General features: G+C 41.7%; 3 protein-coding genes across 7 annotated transcripts; 1 reads left to right on the top strand and 2 right to left on the bottom strand.

Annotated features, from left to right (window-relative positions):
* Nucleotides 1-1,993: 1,993 nt before the first annotated feature.
* On the top strand, nt 1,994-7,640 carry LOC135583757 (protein trichome birefringence-like 14). Of its 4 annotated transcripts, XR_010479438.1 has the most exons (6): nt 1,996-2,276; nt 4,820-5,067; nt 5,176-5,391; nt 5,889-6,084; nt 6,226-7,428; nt 7,525-7,640. XR_010479438.1 is itself a non-coding variant. In XM_065083034.1 (5 exons), exons 2-5 carry the CDS (start codon nt 4,911-4,913, stop codon nt 7,052-7,054), a joined length of 1,395 nt encoding a protein of 464 aa, XP_064939106.1. In that variant the 5' UTR covers nt 1,994-2,276; nt 4,820-4,910; the 3' UTR covers nt 7,055-7,510. The 4 variants fall into 4 exon arrangements, 3 of the variants coding, with proteins under 3 accessions (XP_064939106.1, XP_064939105.1, XP_064939104.1); XM_065083034.1 differs by lacking the exon at nt 7,525-7,640 and having other exon boundaries at nt 1,994-2,276; nt 5,179-5,391; nt 6,226-7,510; XM_065083033.1 differs by lacking the exon at nt 7,525-7,640 and having other exon boundaries at nt 1,995-2,166; nt 6,226-7,510.
* Nucleotides 7,641-7,976: 336 nt separating this feature from the next.
* LOC135593177 (MACPF domain-containing protein At1g14780-like) lies at nt 7,977-12,044 on the bottom strand. Of its 2 annotated transcripts, XM_065083030.1 has the most exons (9): nt 11,955-12,044; nt 11,516-11,843; nt 10,287-10,528; nt 9,820-10,021; nt 9,677-9,751; nt 9,415-9,598; nt 9,122-9,291; nt 8,944-9,008; nt 7,977-8,867 (listed from the first exon to the last, which is right to left on the bottom strand). In XM_065083030.1, exons 2-9 carry the CDS (start codon nt 11,747-11,749, stop codon nt 8,240-8,242), a joined length of 1,800 nt encoding a protein of 599 aa, XP_064939102.1. In that variant the 5' UTR covers nt 11,750-11,843; nt 11,955-12,044; the 3' UTR covers nt 7,977-8,239. The 2 variants fall into 2 exon arrangements, with proteins under 2 accessions (XP_064939102.1, XP_064939103.1); XM_065083031.1 differs by lacking the exon at nt 11,955-12,044 and having other exon boundaries at nt 10,287-11,257; nt 11,516-11,653.
* A 2,416-nt stretch (nt 12,045-14,460) lies between these two features.
* LOC135593176 (alpha,alpha-trehalose-phosphate synthase [UDP-forming] 6-like) lies at nt 14,461-18,112 on the bottom strand. Its single transcript, XM_065083029.1, has 3 exons — nt 15,374-18,112; nt 15,014-15,287; nt 14,461-14,939 (listed from the first exon to the last, which is right to left on the bottom strand). Exons 1-3 carry the CDS (start codon nt 17,377-17,379, stop codon nt 14,640-14,642), a joined length of 2,580 nt encoding a protein of 859 aa, XP_064939101.1. The 5' UTR covers nt 17,380-18,112; the 3' UTR covers nt 14,461-14,639.
* Between the last annotated feature and the right edge of the window lie 2,936 nt (nt 18,113-21,048).

The raw sequence follows: 21,048 nt of genomic DNA, 5'->3' as shown, positions 1-21,048 counted from the left end.
CATCATCTCTCGTCCATCTCTCATCGCTCGTCAATCATTGTTGTTAGTCTATTTACTTGTGCACTCACTCATCGCTCGTTGCTTCCCATAACTCGTGTCATCATTGTTGTTAGCATCTCTAGTCTATCTCTCATCGCTCATTGTTAATCATCATCCTTAGTCTATCTACTTGTGCATCCTATAGACTCTCCCCATAGCTTGTCTCCTCTAACCCATGTTTTGTGCTTGATTGTAAGCATCATCGTTGTCATTAGCATCTCTAGTCTATCTCTCATAGCTCGTTGTTAATCATCATCGTTCGTCTATCTACTTGTGCACCCTATCGACTCTCCCCATAGCTTGTCTCATCTAACTTATGTTTTATGCTTGATTGTAAGTATCATCATTGTCATTAGCATCTCTAGTCTATCTCTCATAGCTCTTTGTTAATCATCATCATTAGTCTATCTACTTGTGCATCCTATAGACTCTCCCCTAGCTTATCGATGATGAGCGTCATCATCGTTGACTCTGTTAGCTATAGACAATAAATTATAAGAAGAAAATTACAAGAGGACAACATCACTATCAGAAAAAACGAAAAAAAGAAGAAAATAAATTATAAGTAACGAATGAAAATCTTTTATTAGAATTAAATTATAAATTAAGAGCATATTTATCCATATATAAAGAGATAATTTAGAAATATTTAAAAGTTTTAAAATTATAAATAAAAATAAAATTATAAATAGTAATATCCTGTTAAGAAAAAAATAAAAAACAGAAACACCATATGAAAAAATTAAAAAAAATCACCGAATCGAAAATGTATTTATTTGCAAATGGAAGAACGTGGAGGGGTCCATCGTGGTGGCACCACCACGTCACACAATTCGATCCCCCCTGCACACGTTTCACTACAAGCATAATTTTATAGACGAATCCAAAACCAAACAAAACTAGATTTCGACAAAATCCATCGATCCAAATCTCCGCGTTTACTCCTCGCGAATTATGTGCACCAACCAAAAGAATTCATACAAACCCACCGACGTCAACTCCGAATCACGCCCTTTTTTCTTCATCTAGTGTACAGCGACCACCGCTATTCGCGTCCCGGTCCACTTATATCCTGACACGTGGTTGCGACATGTGGCCACCGCGTCTACGATAGAAATCCTACGGCGCATCTGCCAGCTCGGTGTACCGTGTCGCTCCCCGAACGCATAGAAGTTTCTCTGCCGCTGCAAGATCCACCGTCCAATTTGTTTATCATGCACATCGCATCCATCAGAGGGCCAATATCTATCGACGTATGTGACTAGTGGGTTGAGTCGGATCCGAGTCAAGCAAACGATTGACAAATCACGACATAATATAATATATATATATATATATATATATTAAAAATAAAAATGGAATTAATTGCTATTGCTTTATATTAATAAACATATATCTTTCGGATGAAAATATACAACCAAAGACATTAAATTCATCATCATGATTTCATGAAATTGGTTTTAACATATTTCACGCATTCCATCGTAATTTTGAGCTAATATCTCAAAGAAAATAATCATGATTGCGGGCACTTTATATCATCATTTATCCTTCTAAAGAAAACCTAAAATGTCTCATATTACTTTCTATTTTTTAGCATTAATTTGGATTTCACTATCTTAAATAACTGACGTTGAAAAATCACTGACTTGGATATTAGATATACAAATATGCAACTTTGTCAAAAAAAAAAGAAAAAGAGAGAGAGAGATATGTGGGAATATGCCATTTGGATGATATATTAAACGAGTCTAAATTTGTCTATCTAATACAAAAACAAAAAATTATGTCTTTATCTTCCCTCAACTTTGATTTTACTTTATTTATACATATATTTATACCGAGAGAGAGATACGTTTGACCGTATAATAATTGGCAGTTCAAATTTGGCAAAGCAAATATAAGGGCCGAAGTTTCCCTATAGAAAGTGGTATGCGTCGATTCGTATACGGACACGACGTATCGGTTGTTGCTTCCCTCTGCAGCCGTCTCCCTGCGCCTTTATTCCGCTCTAAATCCCATCGCCTCGCCCCCTCCGCCGTGTCCTCGCTCCTCCACCGGCGCTCCCGGTGACGCTCCTCCGCCGTCGCGTCGCCCGGCGGAGTTCATTCGGTGCTGTCCCAGCTGGTGAGTTGATCCGATCGGAAATTTGCCGGGGATTGGGTTCCAGACAAGAAGATGGAGTCCTGAGCTCGCTCGCCTCTGTTTTCCCCCACTTCTTCGTAGATCTCTTCTTGGTTAGGGTTTCGCATTCGACATTGTTCAAGATGCCTTTTTTTAACCATTCTTTTTCCATCTTCCTTGTTTTTTCATGGTTGGTGCACGTTAGGCGTACTATACAGACTTGTTTGGTGGATTACGTTCTTGTTTTGAATCTCTGCTCTGTTGCATCCTTGGAGGTTTCATGGGAAAGACGATGGTTCTTTGTCTGGGTAATCTGAGCAATCGCTAAATCGAACGTGCGGTACTTAGGATGTCAAGTGAGGCTCGGTCAAGGATTGTATCGGATCTTTGCTGCTAGATCAGGATTTAAGAATATAATTCATGAAATATTTTGTTATTTCTTTATGGGGCATTGAAGGGATCTGCTAAATCTTCCAATTCGATAGTAATTGTTGGATATGAGAACCATAATTCATCTTTGTGTCTTCAGAAATTGGCTTGTATCGGACTACTGATAATGTGGTTCTACGCTTCTGTGTCTGTTGTTCTCTGAATTCTCCTTCGTTCCTTTGTTTACATATACATTAGACTTCCTGTTTAATCAATCTGGTTCTAAAACATTCTTGGATCTTGGTTTATATAGTAAATTAGTTAAGGATTTAGAGAATGTATATCTACATATCAGCACTTTATTTACAGCTCTAATTCTGTTTTCTTTGTCTTATCAGGTCTCATGGTTCCTGTGGTTGGGTTTTGCATCTTAGTGGTCTCATGCTTCCTGTTCTTAGTTAAAGTTGTTTTATTTTCTCATTTTGTGTGTATGTAGTGTGTGTCTGTGTCGTTTTCGGATCTTATTATCTTTTCATTATTATCTTTCTCTTCCTCTATTAAAAAGGAAAAAGATTTCAGAGCTAGTTGTCCTACATCAATAGGGGTCTGCTAGTCTAGAAAATAAGTAGTTGTCCAAGAGATTCGGTTTATAAATTATTGATAGGAGCAAATGAAGTGATGCTTTGTTGTGGCCTGCTCCCCCTGTCTTTGTTTCTCCTCTTTATCTGTGAGTTTCTTTTCTTATCCTTCGAACCTCTATTCTCCTTCCATACCACTGTGATCTCTAAAAGATAACTATATTTTTTTTCCCCGTAGTTACAATCATTTTCCTTTTTTCTCCAAAGACATCCAGTGTTTGCAATGTTTTTCTAGCAGCAGCACCTTTGTGCAGGATTTGACAGATTTATCTGTATCTGGTTAAATATTAGCTATGTTGCCTATCATCTAGCCTACCATGTGAAACTTTTCTCTTAGTTATTTGTTGTTCAAAGTTACTTGATTTTAACATTTATTGCGTCAGAAGATAGAGTTTCAGTTTTAGGTATTTGCAAATTGCTAATCACAATATTATCATAGCATAGAGAAATGATGAACATAATCTCATATAATGTTAATAACCCAGAAACAAACAAAGTATACCAGAATGACCAATTAATAAATTTTTGAACTATTTTTATGTAAAAAGGTTGTGACATGGAAAATTTCACTGTCATGACCAGAAACAGTATATAAATGCATGAATATGAGGCTTTATGTATAAAAGGAGACACTAAATGAGAAATGGGAGAAACAAAGACATTATGCAGTAGGAAAACTGTTAACATATGCTATTTGCAAATTCAAAAAAGTGTCATAGAAAGAGGAACCAGGTGCCGATGGTGAAAAGCTTAAAGCCTAGCCTGCTTCATTATCAGCATTTAATACGAAAATCAATGGAAAGAATATCATATTACATGATGCTTAACTTGTCATTCTGAAGCAAGCTCTGGTATGCTGTATTATCAACCTTTAATATGAGAAAACAATGAGAAAAATCACCATATAATGTAGTAGAAGAAACCGGAGCTTTGTTATAATTTGATCTCTCTTTTCCGATTGTTTATCTTCAATGCGTATTGACTTGTCATCTTGAAGCAAACCATGATCTAGTTTATGATCAACATTTGACATGAAAAACTTTGAAGGTTATTGATGATTTGATGAAATAATGTAAGTGCTTTTTTGTTGACACCATGATAAATAAATAAATAAATAAATATATATATATATATATATATATATATATATATATATATATATATATATATATATATATATATATATATATATATATATATATATATATATATATCATTTTTGTCATATATATTTAGCATGTGTTACTTCAGTCTTGCCTCATAACATGCACTATACCTTAATCATAAGTTTCATGTTATGGCACCTTTGAATGGTCTGCTACTCTTATGCTTCATATCTTGTTGAAACTTCTAAAGTTTGGCACTTGACATATTTGGAAGTGTCTATTCACTATTAGTTACATCCTTTTGAATCATATACATTTGTTTTAGAGTTGTCTATGTCATACAGGTTCACGAGAAAGCTTCTTTGATATTTTCACTGCTGAAACATAAAAGAATTTAAATCTTTTTAATTTTCCTTCTTTTCCTGCAGAATTGCAGATCCAGTTGTTTTGTTGTTTATCAGCACATGTTATCTAAACAAGTTCAGTCAGGCTCTATTTAAGCTATGTCGTCTAATTTGTTGAATCAATTGCATGTTTTTGCAGAGCATGTTGACATTTTTGTTGTGTAATACTTTTGAGATGCCACATAATCTGCAATAAGAACAATAGTAGGCTATATTATATTTTTGAAGGGATGAAAGGGGGAATCTTACAGAAAGTCAGAGGCTCTAAACTTTCTTTGGTACTTACTGCCCTCATGTGCACAACCCTTGTTATTTGGGCATGGGAGAAAACACCAGCTCTATCTGTTATATTTCCACCACTAGAACGATTTGATATTCTTTCTCCAGGTATGTCTCTCTTAAGGTCATGTTTTCCTGTCTATGAATTCTTTTAGTTGTATGTGCATTTGTGGAATCATATTTCACCATAAAAGTCGGTGCTCTTTTTGGCAACAGTAGTTCCTGCCAAAACTTCTGCGACTTCCTCAGATGATACACATCGGCTGGCATCTGCAGATAAGAATTTGTCAGCTGCAGATGAAATGGAGAGTTCATCATCTAATGAAACAGAGCCTGTTCTCAGTCTTCCAGCAAGCGAGTCTTCAGCCACAAGCACACCTAATAATTCAACATCTGATAAAGATCTGAAAGAGAGTCCCATGCAGGAGAAAGGTGGTTTTGTTGCTTCTTTGTCATCTTTCACAATAATGACTCAACTTTTGTCTTTACACAGTGCTAATGTCATATGTTGGCTATCAGATGTACATGATGCTTTTTATGATTTTCTGACTTTTTATTATTTCTGACTTATAGCTCAGGGATAGATGTCAATCTTTTTATAACCATCATAAGTTTGATGTCTTGATGTTTTTATCGACAATGCATCTCACAACCTGCTTTAGGCTACTGTTTCTTTTTGGTGTTGAGCTATCCATGTAATGAAGTCTCGAGAGAGTTTTTGCTGTTGTAATTATTTAAATACAAAATTTAATTTCAGATATTTAAGATAGTTAAATATAGTTAGTGATTACCATGTTATAACAGTGATTTTTTACTAATCTAGATCATATCTTTCCTTTACCTAATGTTTCTTTTGGGGTCAGCAAAGATATTCTTTAAGCACACAGACTTTGATTATACCTGAAATATTTGAATGTTTTCTCTTGTAGAGTGTAATTATGCAAAAGGAAAATGGGTTGCGGACACAAGACGACCTTTATATTCGGGTTCTGCTTGCAAGCAGTGGCTGTCAGGGATGTGGGCATGTAGGTTAATGCAACGTACTGATTTTTCGTATGAGAATTTTCGGTGGCAACCACAAGGTTGTGTGATGCCAGAATTCTCAAGGAGCGACTTTTTGAGAAGGCATGTCAGACTGGTCAATTTTTTGAATATATTTCTTCTATTAGTTGGTTTATAAGGCAGGAATTAGTGGTGGCAGTTATTTTATGTTCTTATAAATAGGATTTTATGTTGTTGAGTTCTGATGCTTCTATTTGGTTTCAGAATGCAGAATAAGACAATTGCTCTGATAGGAGATTCTTTGGGAAGGCAGCAATTCCAATCTCTCATGTGCATGGTCACTGGTGGTGAAACAAGCCCAGAAGTGGAAGATGTTGGAAAAGACTATGGCCTTGTGAAAGCTCCTGGTGCCTTAAGACCTGATGGTTGGGCTTATCGGTTTCCAAGTACCAACACAACCATTCTGTATTATTGGTCTGCAAGTTTATGTGAACTGGAGCCTTTGAATAAATCAGACCCAGCTACCCATTATGCGTTGCATCTTGACCGACCTGTAACATTCTTAAAGCAGCATCTTTGCAGGTTTGATGTGTTGGTACTTAACACGGGGCACCACTGGAATAGAGAGAAGTTCAGAGGAAACCGGTGGGAGATGTATGCTGGAGGGATGCCAATCACTGATGGAGAGCTTGCAGACATGAGGAACTTAAAAAATCTCACTTTGCACAGTATTGCTAAGTGGGTTGATTCGCAGCTTTTGCAACATCCACAGCTAAAAGCTTTTGTTAGGACAATGTCCCCTAGGCATTTTGTCAATGGAGACTGGAACACCGGGGGAAGCTGTGACAACACTGTTCCATTGGCTGGTGGAAGCGAGGTTTTACAAGATCGTTCTAGTGATCCTGTTGCTGAGGATGCAATCAAAGGAACAAGTGTTACGCTATTGGATATTACATCTTTGTCACAACTGAGAGACGAGGGACACATATCCAAATACACTCTTAAGGCCTCAACAGGCATGCAGGATTGCTTGCATTGGTGCCTTCCAGGTATTCCTGATACATGGAACGAAATACTCTATGCACAAATATAGACGCATCGAAAGGCAAACATACTTTGTGAAGCAGCACAGTTGAATGATTCCAGAACACCTTTTCTCCATACGAGTCATTATTGCAAGCTCAATGGTTCTTGTTGGAAGTCATCCCCTTTCTCTCAATGGACCTTTGAGCAACTTTCCTGGATCTCCAAAGAATCAATATCAGCAGGAATATCCAAAGTACATGTCACTATATTAGGTTGTTTTTTGCCGAAGACATAGTTGAGAACTAAAACATCAGCCTTTTGTTGGCTGAGAGCACTCCATATCTGTTTGCAGAAATTATGGTTTTCAGAACACAGATTATGAATCACCTGACAATTCTATGAAGAGTTTCTTGCCTTGATCATGTAACTCTTAACTGCTTGGTGAGATTTTAGAGCCTAATTCTTGTAATTTTTTTTCCAAAATATTGAGTAAATAACACCTTTTCTTTTCTTTGGTTGTTCATATCTATTATGCAGGTTCTGAAGCATTCAACATATATAGTAATTTCAAATTTTGCTATGCTCTGTTATGGGGATTCGTTATCATTCATTATTTTAGGTTGACTTGTTTTATTTTCAAGACATGATTAGCTAATGGTTTATACTTTTAGTTCTATAACATCTGTACATGCAATTGTTTGATAATGAAATAGATGAGACCAGTTATTATGAAGGATTTTTCATTTACAGTTATGTGCTGCTGCAGTTCACAATTTGTTGGGTTTTAGTTTGCATTTGATGCTTGCCAAGAGAAAAAAAAATGAAACATGCTGATAGTTCAGTGGAAAATATATCCAAAATGTGCTATTCTGTGATTTCTATCTCTGCTGGTACACAGCATCAACAAAACCTTGTGTGTGTGTGTGTGTCTCTCTCTCTCTCTCTCTCTCTGGTGCCTTCCTCAAGTATATTCAAACTTTACAAACATCTTTTTGATGCTGAAACTTTCATATTTCACCTGTTGCTATCAATCTGCATCACTTTCATATTTCAACTGTTAGCAAGGTGTGGATCTTTTAGGCATCAGAAGCAAAGCAAATGTAAAGTGTGCACTGCTTGGTGATAACAAATTGATCCTCCAAAGCTAAACAAAACGAAGAAAGAACGATGACTTCTTTTCCATCTACTGTACAACTTGCTTCTTGAGACTCTAATGAGAGAGAAGATACTATGAAGCTGCGAGCCTCAAACATCATAAAAGTGAAGTGAGGAGAGAGAACTTAACCTGCAGCCCAATCCTCCCCTTCTCCACGTCCAGCTTCGCACCAGTCACCAGCCAATGCCCAGGGCTGTGCTGAGGCCCCTGACACAGGTGAGAGGTATCCACAAACTTGAGAAGCTTCTGGGCTCCCACCGGCACCGGCGGGGCCACCGGAAAAATACCGGAGTCCACCGGCGCCTCTGGGCCTTGCTGCCTTTCCTTCTCCAGGCCACCGGAGAACGAGGTGCTGACGGCCGAGAAGAAGCTCGACTTCTGAGACAGGCCCGACGGGCCTCGCCGCCACTGCGACCTGCTCACGACGCAGCCGCTCACCTCCGAGTACAGGAGCCTGAGGTGCAGCACACTCGTGGACTCGTGCGCCGTCACGTGGAGCTGAGCTCCGGTGACCACGAACGCGTTCCCCCCGCCGTCGGTCGGCCGCCACGGGGAGTCGTACTCGATCGGCACGGTGCACACCTGCGCGAACTTCTTCCGTCGGACCGGCTCATAGTATCGCTGGTCGGCGATCGCGTCCGATCCCCGCCATTCCGGCGCCGCCTCGGGCCGGGCTCCGATGAACCCAGGGGTATGTGACAGGTGCTCCAGGTGAATCGCTAGCCTGAACACGTCCAAGTTAAGCTCAGCGATCCCTGCTTGCAGCATCAAGTTAAGGTATGTCAGGAGTTCCGACTAACCGATCGTTCTTCTTGCCCTCGAGGTGCAGTCGCATTCCCGTCACCGGTCGCATTCCGACGATGACCTGAGTTCGCATGTGATCGAATCTTTATATGGTTGTAGTGGTTCAGCAACACAGTGGAGAAGAGAGCAGCAGCAAGCAAGCATGCATCCAAAGAGAGATGTGAAATGGCACACCTGAGAAGAGTTGACCGACAGCTCGGGGCCCATTACGGTGAAAGTAAGGGCTGGGGTCGTGATGGACCTGTTCGAGATGGGACCCAGAGGTAGATCACTGTGCATTGGGGCCCAGAGCTTGTGAGCTTGGAAGTCCAGGAAGTAGCGCAGGTCTGATAGAGGAGGCTTATCTGCGGTGCATAAACAAGCCAATGATCTTAGGTCTCTTTATCTGATCCAAATTCTGATAGCCGTACTTTGAGGAAACAGGTAGCGGAAACCATGATCTGCACGGGGAGGGTAATCGCACATACATCGAAGGTACAGGTTAATGGCATGAGACAGAAAGCCATTGCCGGGGACTCCCTTGAGCAGTGAGGTTATCGGAACGAAGGTGAAGTTGATCACATCAGGCGATGAAGGCACAGTTAGAAGCCACTCGCTGTGGCTGCTCGCCGAGGTATCTCCTCCTCTCTTGTGGCACATGACTGTCACACCCTGAGGAGGAGATCACGGTGAGCTTCTTATAATGCAGAAAGAAAAGCTGTGTTGCAGATAGGTTGTCTTAGAACTTACATCTTTGCAGAAGACAGGAGCAATCCCCTTGACATTTTGCTTCTGTAGATCAAAGACATTGAAGGCCTCCGGAACCTGTTAAATAGCACAAGAATCATGAGAGTAGCGCAGTCAATGGTTCCGAGTGGCCCTGAGAAGCAGACCTTAAGCTTATGTTCTTTAGATCTCCAGTGGAAGGGAGGCAGCGCACATGTCCCTGTGAATAGCTCATCCCCAAGCCTATCGAGGTGTTGTCTGAGCTCACGAGGGGAGAGGCTGGAGGAGTGATCTTGCTTCACGTACACCACATCCTGACCTCCCACACTTAACCCCATTATTACATGCGTGCCATAGGTCTCGATGAACCTGCATTGCAAGCACAGAAATCCAACACCATCTCAATCAGTAAACTTCTCTTTAACTCCTCTTCTATCAGCAATCTTTCTTTGTGTTTCTTGGACTCCTCCTTCGAGAACAAGATTGATTGATTGAATATTTCTCGTTTTGTTTCTGCCGTTTGGCCTCATCAGAGGCTGATGTTTAGCATCATGCATGCTTGTCATCGTGCAGTCTCAAGTCACCAACTTGACCTTTCTGCTACTCATCGTCGATGGCATGCATCTAGACGTACCTTGCGATCGCGCAGGGGTCCCAAGTCGAAGGAACATCTCTGACGACATGATCCACAAGAGCAAGTGGCTGGTGCTCGATTCGCAGCTCAAGGAGCGCGATGAAGTAGCCATCCATGGCGAGGCACTTGGTGTTGGACGCCTCCTGGGCCCATGCGCACCCGTCCATGTCGAACATGTAGTTGAACAGCCCGGAGGGGATCTTTCCTGCCATCGAACTCCTACAGTTGAACAGCTCTGACATCTGCATGGAGCTCCAACAAGTAAGCCCTTTTAGGAAGATATATTTGTTAAGATCGCCATTCTTCGCACTCCATCTCTGTTTCTTCGCTCACGCTTTGAGTACCCCTCATTAGCAGCATGAATTAGATAGAAGAATGCAGTCATCGACAGCTTCCATCTACTGGTGTTGGTCAAAGCCTAACCATCTAAAAATGAAGAAAGCGATCCCTTTTTTGTCCCCAGAAATCAATTCGAAGATGGCTTTGTTAGCTCGACCTACTCGGTGGTCTAATTATTTCTTGGTTGGTGATGCTGTTCACAACCAATTTCTCGTCTTCTATTTTTTTTGTGGTTCAAAGATCATAACTACTGTCGTCTAATTCTCTAAATTTACAACAGGCAGAAGAACATTGTGTGTGATGTTTTTGTTTTCCGAAGAAATCTACTTCTTGATGCAGAATCTTTCATTGACATTTTCCTCTGGATACATACTTCAGATGGTTTCCTTGGAGCTGAGCAAAGATTGGTCATTTACGATTGCTTGTATTAAACAGCTCTTTCCTTCAGCTCTATTCGATCTCTCTAAATGGCTTGAGAGATTTTCTTAGCATCCCAAAACCTCTGATCAGCCAAATTTTAAAGATGCATTTTCTCGAGTATTTGATACGGTCGATGCTATTTAGCTACGATATCATCCCTCTGCTTCTCAATCAGGAGGGGAGAAGCTTCTTTTACGTGCATGAAATATGATCTGTAAAATGAAAGGTAAATAATAGATTCTGAAAACAGAGGTGCTGAGAGCAGAGACTTGAGATTCTCTGCCAGAGAACAAATGATGGGATCGCGTGAGAAGAGATTTAGGAGAACAAAAGAAACAAAGATCACAACTGCATACAAAAGCTCACAAAAACATACGCTTTCACAAAGAAAAAGCTTCATGACGAAGAAGAAGAAGAAGAAGAAGAAGAAGAAGAAGAAGAAGAAGAACCAAAGCACAAAAACAATCTACCTGATTGAACTCGAGCACATCGGATTGGTATCGCATCCGATCCCCCTTATCGCACTTTATGTCAACCGAGACATCCTTGAACGTTCCAAACCCGGGCACAGCGATCTCTCTCTTCTCTTCCTCATTTATCACAAGCAGCCTCTCCTTTCCCCTGCAGTACTCCGGCCGGAAGTCGCATGCGACGTCGAAGCCCCTCCCCAGGCACCTCAGAGCTGTCTCCACAGCCTGGCTCATCTTCTCTCTTCTCTCCCCAGCTAATTCCCCACCACCAGACCGCTTCTTATCGTCCTCTACAATAGTCTCTTCATGGTGTGTGCTTGCTCATATCCTACAGATATACATATATAGATCGGGATCAGTAGAATAACAAGTCGAAGGTAGTAGAAAAGAAGAATTACACAATGGAAACGGTGGGGTTTCCATTGTGTAGGATACTGACCGCTCATTTCCATTAACTGAATTATCTTTCCCTCTCTCTTCAGCACCAACACGTAAGAGTCGCAGGTGCATGATTCGTTCAACCCTGATGCTGTTCTTTTAACGAAGTCAATTGTGATCCCTGCGCCTGGCGTATCGATGGTGGCAAGAGGGTTTGAGAGGCCGCAGGATGATTGGCTAACGCGTTAAGGTCCGATGTGAATCCACTGATCATTCTTCAACACGGAAATAACATGATAATTGATGCGTAATTCCTCAGGTGTGGACAGTATTTTAGGATTATATTTGATTGGTGCATCTAAACACAAAAGTTTAAGATGTCAACGCTGAATCGAGTGAAGTGGTCAAAGGCCAGAGCCAGTGATGGGTGGTGGGAAATGTCGAGGTGGGGTCGTATGAGGCTGCAGATGGGGACATTTACTTTGGCGCTGTTTCACACAATGTGTCATCCATTCCATTGTACGGAGATTTCTCCATTTCACACGAGGAGAAGGTTGAAGAGGATGGAAAGTACTGTGTGGAGAGGTACCGGACGGATTGCTTACTGCTTGCGGGGCCATACGTTTCGAGTGATTCATTCAAACTCCTTCGATCCACGAACTTTCCATGAGATTTGGTCATGCGACTCTCGGGAGACTTCGTATTAGGCATAAAAGCAATGACCTGAGTGCATTGGTTAGTTAATATGGTGGATCTTTTATATATATATATCTATATATATATAGATAATGATCCACTTGTCTTTCCTTTTTACTGATATATTTATTTGCTGTCTTCTCAATTTGCAGATCCTAACACCATTATTTTCTTTGCATTTATATTTCTGCCTGATTTAAAATTACTGCTAAGTGTAACAAAACATGTAAAATGATGTTTTTATTTTCTTTACGATATAGGAATAGATATATGATCGACACTTCAACATTATGTGACTGACATCTTAGCACTACATGATCGATGCCTTAACATCATGTGATCAACACTTTAACGTTACATGACAGATATCTTAGGTTCGACACATTACGATCATAGTAAAGATGAAAAGATATGCATCACTTTTTGTATGATCGATGCTTATTAGGAAAGTAACAACATCCAAAGTCTACTATAAAAGAATTTTTCGTGTGTGGTCACATATATCTTCTTCTTTTTAAAATTTAAGTCGAATAATCCAAACTCTTTTGTAACTTAAATATTGACGAGACATTATCGAGAACATCCCGAATGTAATTTTGTAAATTTCGAATATGTACAAATATGGATGGTATCGTTTAGAATTGACTCGGATTTAACACTTTATATTATTATTTTAAATTTTATTTTGATTATTATTTAATCATAATTTTACATGTCTTTCCTGGAAACTGATTATTATTTTGCTGATGTCCAACTGCTGGGGCCTACACGTAATAAATTTATGTATACCAGCATCAACTTGTAAATAATAGTAAGGCAAGATTTCATTAGCAATTTAATCCAAAAGATAAGAATTTGTACATAAATAAACGTAAAACCTTTAATGATATAACATTACCCGATCATGATAGCTTCTTTATTTCGTTGCTAGTAAATAGACCCTACAACATCCTTGCCTCCGAAACTGGTTTACTCGTCCAGGGTGATTGCTTAGTCCACAAAGATGATGGAGTCGGTGATCTACTCGATGCTGTAGATGATGCATAACGACTTCATAGTCTTCCAAACATCAAAAGAAGTTGCCTCTACTTTCTTCTCCGAGTGGGAAAAGCCATTGATGATGAACTATTCCTTGTATGGCGTGGTGAGGCTACGCTGTCCTCGCAAAGACTGCTAGTCCACACGGGAGAATGCAATCGGACGAAAACTCTTTTGAGAGAGAGAGAGAGAGAGAGAGAGAGGTTGGGGAGGTCGCTGTCTTAGGAACTTTGAAAGGTCAGTCAAAGAGACTGGTCAAGTCTTGCCGGACTCCTTTGGATCTTAGCATGACTTGGTACGTAAATCCATGACTAGTGGAAAGGTGTTGGGCTAATCTGGGGAGATAGGTTTAATTAATGACACTTATTATTCTTTTCTTTCAGTTGAAAAGGTTGCTTTTTTGACTGATTCTTCTCCTCTCAATATTCTTGAAAAAGACAAATAAAAATTCTCGCATGGTAAGGCCTTTCATTTAGATGTTCCAAGTTCAGATTTCTTCCTCGTCACTGAGAAAACAGGTTTGCTAGTCAAAACAATAATACAAAAAAAAAAAGAAGTTATTTCCTTATTAGTAAAGAACAAAAATAAGAAAAAAGGAAAGAGATTTTACCATTACTCAGTTACTTAATCTTGTTTGGGAGATTGGTTTAGAATCTCTAATTTCCTACGATCAACATCATGTTGATGTTAGGAAGTCTTTGTGCATGTCAATGCCATTGGCTGCTGTCAACAATGAGATGAAGAAAACAACTCATGTTTCTCATGCTTAAAGAGGACCCAAGTGTATATAAGAGTGTCACTTTGATCAACCCAACCACCTAACAAGATGGGAATCAAACAACATAAAAGGCACTCATCATGAGAATTGTAATATATACAACCTAGTTGACAAAAGTGACAAGAAAAGATGAGGATTTGGTTGCGCTCTATGCTACCAAAGTTACAACAAAAGGCCAGTCAAGCCAGAAACAATTCCGCTTGCTGTATCTGTGTGCAAAGTAAAAGATCAGTCTCACAATGGTACTGAACTCCTCGGTGTCTGCTCTGAAACCGAAGCCAGTCCCTGCATCAACCTAACGATCTCTGCTGTATCATCAAGATAGTACTTGGCTTTACTGGGTTTTTGACCGACAGTGCAAGCAAAAACTTCAGCCGAAGAGGATAACCAGGAATCAGACATGCTGGTGGTTATCACTTCAAACATATCCTCATCGGATCGATCATCCCCTATGCAGAGTACGAAGTCCGGTGACAAACCCCTCTTCTTCATGGTCGAGAGTAGTCGCTCAGCTACAAGTCCTTTGCTCACACCCTGTCAAAACAAAGCACCATACTGTGAAAATTAGTGCTTTTAACCGTGAGTGATAAGCACATGTGATTGCTCACCTGTGGTTTAACTTCAACGTTGTTTGGTCCACTTTTCACGGAAACTGGTTCGTTAGCAAGTACACTCTCGAGATGGTCTAGAAGTTCCTTGGCTTGACAAGATCCGAAATCTGGATCAGCATCTTCATAGCTCCAAACCAGTGCAGTTTCCTTGTTTTCGATTGTAGAGCCGTCGGTTAATTCGGCATACAAGCTCATTACAGGCTCAGCAATTTGTTTCCAGCTATGATCTGTGACTGCAACACATGTTTCCCATTCCGCATCTCTCCTCAACCTGGAAGTAGACATCAGAGGTGGTTCTTTAGGTACTTTTAGTAGAGTAGAACCGTGCAGCACATAAATAGAAATGTTGACGATTACCTAAAGTAGCAGCCATGCTCTGCGGCCATTCCTAGATTCTCACAAGGATAAAACCAATCACTTAAGGTGCTTCGGCTTCGTGCACTCACCAGAAAAACCAGATTGTTTTTATCATTACACAAGCTGTTCAAGATCTCAATAGACTTGGGGCTCGGACTCTTATCGATTGATGCCTGCGGCATCAAAGTGCCATCATAATCCAGAAGGATGGCTCGAGTGCTAGTTCTCCTGTATGCAGAAACAATATGTTCCATAACAAGCTTCCTGAAGTTTGAGTCAAGAGACACAACTCTAAATTTCAATCCGAACCCTATTCCCCAGCTCCTCCTCCTGTTATGTTCTTTGCAACTCCTCTCCAAATCCTGTAAAAAACTCTTGGCCCAGTACCCAACATCATGGGAGCTCACATACCTGTGGTGCTTCTCATGCCGTAACTGTTTCTCTGCATCGGCCATTTCCAAGGCTGAGGCCATTGCGTCGGCCACTGTGTCAATATTCCATGGATTCACCCTAATGGCCCCGCTTAGGGAAGGAGAACAGCCGATGAACTCCGAAACAACTAACATGCTCTTCTTTGCGTTGGAGGGGCTCAAGCCTAAAACCTTATCCAACTTGTCATTCCCATGCCGTGCGATGATGTACTCATAAGGAATAAGATTCATTCCATCCCTGACTGCTGTCACCAAACAACATTCTGCCACAACATAGTAGGCCATTCTCTCGTAGAACTGGAGTGGCTTATCTATTAGAATTACAGGCTTGTAGCCAGGAAGCCCGAAAGCTTCATTGATCCGCTTCACCATTGCATAGCTCTCATCCTGTACTTCTTTCACATCCTTCCCCCGTCCCCTGGCTGGATTTGCAATCTGAACTAAAACCACCTTTCCTCGCCACTCTGGATGTTGCATAAGTAGCTGCTCAAACGCCAACAGTTTCAAGCTGATTCCCTTGAATATATCCATGTCATCAACTCCAAGCAGCATCACTCGACCCCTGTTGCAGAACTGCTTGATGAGATCTGCAACCTTCACCTCTGTCTCTGGAAGGTTTAACACCGAACCAAGCTGGCCCATATGGATCCCAACAGGAAGTATTTTAATGCTTACTGTGCGACCATAATACTCGAGCCCGATATAACCTCTCTTGGATTCGTAGCTGAGCCCAAGCATCCGACTACAGCAGGATAAGAAATGACGGGCATAATCAAACGTGTGGAACCCAATCAGATCAGAATTCAGTAGTGCTCGCAGAAGCTCCTCCCTGACCGGCAATGTCCTGTAGATCTCCGACGAGGGGAAGGGGCTATGCAAGAAAAAGCCAAGCTTTACCCTATTGAACCGCTTCCTGAGGAACGTGGGAAGGACCATGAGGTGGTAATCATGGACCCAAACAAAATCGTCATCTGGATTGATGACCTCAAGGATCATATCGGCAAAGATCTTGTTAACCGAGACATATGCTTGCCACAGATTGCGATCGAACCGTCCACCAAGATCAGGCGACAGCGGAAGCATATAATGGAAGAGAGGCCACAACTGCTGCTTACAGAAGCCATGATAGAACCGAGAGCGGAGATCCGCCGGAAGGAAGACAGGCACACACTTGAAGGTCTCCAACAGTATCTGGGCAACCTCATCTTGCTCGGAAGCTAAAATTTCCTCGCGGAGGCAGCCCACGTAGACAAAATCCATATCGGCATGCTCGCGTATACTATCTTTGAGCTGGAGGAGGAGGGAATCTTGGTCCAAGGAGAAAATCCAGCCGCGACCTTCAGGGCGGCGCTGGGCACGGATGGGAAGCTGGTTGGCGACAATAATGGTGCGGTCATGGGGTGTGAGGGATGATCGATCTGACGATGCATTGGACGCATCGTCATCGGAGTCATCGAGGTCAGGGACTATGCCGGGTGCCGTCACGACGCGGGGAATGCCGCGGCTGATTCGGCCAAGGGAAGGGGACTCGCCGGAGGCCAACTCCAACAGATTGGAGTAAGATTTCGTCACCATTTCTACTGGAACAAGCTCCAAGATTGCTTTGGTTTAGAGTGATCTCAAGTCTTTGTAGCGATAGCAACTTTCCAAAATGGCCCCTTTCTTCTTCTTCCCCGATTTATCTTGAACAAAACCTAGATCTAAGCATTTAATAAACCCAGAGAAGGTTTGCTTTGTCCCAACTGATTCCTTCACTCGCTTTACAGCTCGCTAAGAAAACCCAAGCAACGATGATAAATCAAACGGAACAAGGCCTCCGAAGACCTCAACAACGAGGAAAGGGATCAAATGTAGGGGCGAGGGGGAAGAAAAGCAAGCGAGTGGATAAAATTTGGGGAATTCCCGCAAGGAATCGAATCAGATGACTCGGAGTGGAGAGAAAGAATCCAAACTCTCTCTCTTAAAATGAAATACACCCGATCAAATGGAAGAAATTAATCCAACGCTTAAGGTGAACAAGACAAAGGAGAGATACCTCTAAACAAACCACCACGAAACAACGACGGGTCTCGAGATCAAGAAAATTCGCACCGAAAAAGGAGAAAAGTCATCCGGATAGAAGGAAAGCATTACCGTGATCGAAATCCTCCAAATGTGAGCTCAATCTCTCGAGTGAGCAGAGATTGAGACGCGCAGCAAAGACACCTTTCTCTCAATTAGAATCTCTCCCAGCTGTTGCCGCTGCTGCGGTTTCGTTTGGGACAAACAACCGGCCGCTACGGCGCAGCAGCAACTCTTTTATTATTATCCCCTTAAATTTCTGGTCTTACTTTAATCCCTCGGAGTGCATCTGCCGAAATGACATTTATACCCTCGAATGTTGCTCGCTAAATCTGCGGAGATTTCCGCGATGCGCCTCTCTATGCGGACAGCGAAGCCACCGTCCATGGAGTTTCGCCGGGCAGACGTTAGTTCCCGCACGGACATACTATGCGGTCGTTGGCACGAAACTTTCGTGATCTTGGAAATATCCGGGCGCGAGAGGATAAGGCCAAGCTGGGACCCACGACGCCCCGGCGTCCACGTGCCACCACACCGAGACCCCCCACCACCGACGCGTGTCGAGCGAAAGGCCCCGTGCCGGTGGCAGCCACGTCATCGGCCGTGGGGTGGGGGGGGGGCGGGGGTGCTGGTGGTCCCCGCCGGTGCCCTCACGGGCCAGGCCCGCCTGTTCGGCCATGTCCTTCGATCGCCTGCGCGACGGCAATCACCAACGTGACCCATCTCGCCAACGTGTCGGTACGCGGAAGCCCCATGCGAGTGGGGCCCGAAGGTTGTGAGCCGCAAGAAGCTGTCCAGTGTGGTGTTGCAGGATCCGACCATCGTAGCGTCCGGGGGGAGGGGAACAAGATGACAAGGGAGGGAGCACTCCACTTCCCAGCGATGCGGTCAACCGGATAAGGCTCGGCATTAAATTGGTGGGGGAAACGTTTCCTTTCCAAGGTGAGTAAGACTAGATTACTGTCTCATTGCATCGTGGTGTTGCCCGAGGTGGGATCCACTGTCCGGCCACCCACAGCCTTTTATCTCCTGGACACAGCTGTTCTGCCTTGCTGTCCATCCTCTATGGATAAGCCTCTCCTCCTTTTCCTTACCACCTTGTTATAAATATTATATAGGTATTCAGCAGCATAAATATTTCTGCACACATGAATGGATAAGCCTCTACTTGGTGTACCGATTAACGCAAAAGATTAAATCCATGACAGGTCTTCACGGGAATGACGAAACAGTTTTCAGCGATGAAGGCCGGAAAGAACCCTATGAACCATAATCATGGACGCTCCGACACTTTATTCCTACTGTTGGATTTGCGGCATCAGTCAGTCGGCTCCAAGGGAAGAAGCATGAGGGAAAGAGACAGCATCAAAGGCGAAAGAGATGAGCGTGATCGACCTGGAAACAAATACCAATCATTATTGATCAAACAAAGAACTTTAAATAAGTGATGTTGGAAAGATGCTAAGGTGGGCTGAATCAAAAGAACACGGAAGCGGCGTGATGCGTTCGGGCGTAAACCTGTCTGTGGCGACGAAGAAGACGTACACTCTACAGTTGCATTGACTTGTTGAAACTGTGGGCTGACGGTAAGCCATGCGTTCGGCTGTCGATCGAGAAAACCTCGGTTCATAAAACCAGTCGGTCGGTCCTCCCCCTCCCTCCGATATCGTCTTCCTTGTGGTTATGTATTTTAATTTCTTTTCATGAGGAGATGATACAATTATCACAACATTGGCATGAATGAGTGTAAGTTGGGTGAGTGATATGAGGTCACAAACCCTAAGGTCAGAGAGGATAGATAGATTCTTGGTTTGTCATCTCTTCTTTTGGGTTAGTTTGACTTCACATCGTTTGACTTTGTCATGTCTACTCTAAACAAAGTGACTACGGTGCAAGCATGCATGCATATATTAAAATCGCCGATCCCGTTAAGGCTTGCATCATTAGGTTATTAGTTGATCGGAATCAACTGATGGAACAGTAGATTAAATATTTTTAAATAAATATGATTATATATTATAAATGATGCAAAATGATAAACACATTGAAACGATGAGATAGTATAGTGTATGATAAGATTTTTTTTTTCTTCTTTCATCCTTAAATATCCTTTTAGAAAGTACAATTTTCTTTCTTTGATAATAAATAAAAAGGTAGAGAGTATTTTATTTTAGTGTTTGAGATTCAAATGGTTTGATCGATGAGCTGAAATCGACTCGCTGATAATACCCATGAAAGAAGTTATATAGATGTAGACGAAGGAAGGAAGAATAAAACAAGACACTTTCGTAACCTAATTGCCTTGTTCCTCGAAAGGAATAAAGAAGAAGAAGAAGAAGAAGGGATTGATATGTTAATAAAATGGTCCATCTTGTTCTTCTTGCTACTTGTGGCTCCACTGACTGCCACAGGAACGAGATTGCTGTTGTCTTCTCATGCAATCTTCTCCGTGATGAAATGATAATGCCAATTACCAATGTAATTCAACAGTTAAGATATAGGATGATTCATTGGGGATGTCTTGAACAAGTCCAAACCGTGGCAATATTTAATAGATGCACTCCTTTTCACGAACTAGTTTATTGCATAGTCATGTACTCGAAAACTAATTTAATTGCTTGGGAAGAGTGATGAGTTCGAGAAGAAGAAAAGTAGGGGATAAGGCTTTCGAGGAAACGGATAGCTCTATCTCTTATCCGGAAGGTTGATAGAACAAGTTGACAATTCGATAATTCTTATTCTTGGTTGCAATTGGTTGTAGCAATCACAAAATCGGATGTCCTTGTCAAAACTCAATCGATTTGGATTATTTGTTTCAAAGTGGATGTGATCTATCTATCTTTCATATGAAACACGTTTTGTATTTTTAGAAATAATAAATGTTGAGATGAGCACACCAATTCATAAATATGAACCGAATATACGAGAATGATGTTTTTTTTTTCCAAAAAGAAAAAGAAAAGTAAAAAACCAATCACTTGTATGATATGATAATACGCTACTAATCGAACTGCAATACAAATCCATCATATATCGATATTTCATTTCATTGCAACCAAGCAGGCACCGAATGTATTTAGTAATAATAGAGGATGGAAAGAGGGAGGGATTGACATGCGAAGTTGTATCCTAATAGTAGAAATTGGATTTCACACAGGTTGGATTCTTGGACGTTCATTGGTT

Source organism: Musa acuminata, chromosome BXJ1-9 (assembly GCF_036884655.1).
Source record: "Musa acuminata AAA Group cultivar baxijiao chromosome BXJ1-9, Cavendish_Baxijiao_AAA, whole genome shotgun sequence".
Lineage (NCBI taxonomy): Eukaryota > Viridiplantae > Streptophyta > Magnoliopsida > Zingiberales > Musaceae > Musa > Musa acuminata.
This window is presented reverse-complemented; position numbering and strand designations above follow the sequence as displayed.

Coding starts and splice junctions, on each gene's coding strand:
- LOC135593176 (XM_065083029.1), bottom strand. CDS start 17,379: ATGGTGACGAAATCTTACTCCAATCTGTTGGAGTTGGCCTCCGGCGAG. Junction 15,288..15,373: donor GAGCATGGCTGCTACTTTAG/GTAATCGTCAAC, acceptor GTCTACTTCCAG/GTTGAGGAGAGATGCGGAAT. Junction 14,940..15,013: donor ACGTTGAAGTTAAACCACAG/GTGAGCAATCAC, acceptor TTGTTTTGACAG/GGTGTGAGCAAAGGACTTGT.
- LOC135583757 (XM_065083033.1), top strand. CDS start 4,911: ATGAAAGGGGGAATCTTACAGAAAGTCAGAGGCTCTAAACTTTCTTTG. Junction 5,068..5,175: donor ATTTGATATTCTTTCTCCAG/GTATGTCTCTCT, acceptor TTTTGGCAACAG/TAGTTCCTGCCAAAACTTCT. Junction 5,392..5,888: donor GAGTCCCATGCAGGAGAAAG/GTGGTTTTGTTG, acceptor TTTCTCTTGTAG/AGTGTAATTATGCAAAAGGA.
- LOC135593177 (XM_065083030.1), bottom strand. CDS start 11,749: ATGAGCCAGGCTGTGGAGACAGCTCTGAGGTGCCTGGGGAGGGGCTTC. Junction 9,752..9,819: donor CTAAAGAACATAAGCTTAAG/GTCTGCTTCTCA, acceptor GCTATTTAACAG/GTTCCGGAGGCCTTCAATGT. Junction 9,292..9,414: donor CATTAACCTGTACCTTCGAT/GTATGTGCGATT, acceptor TATGCACCGCAG/ATAAGCCTCCTCTATCAGAC.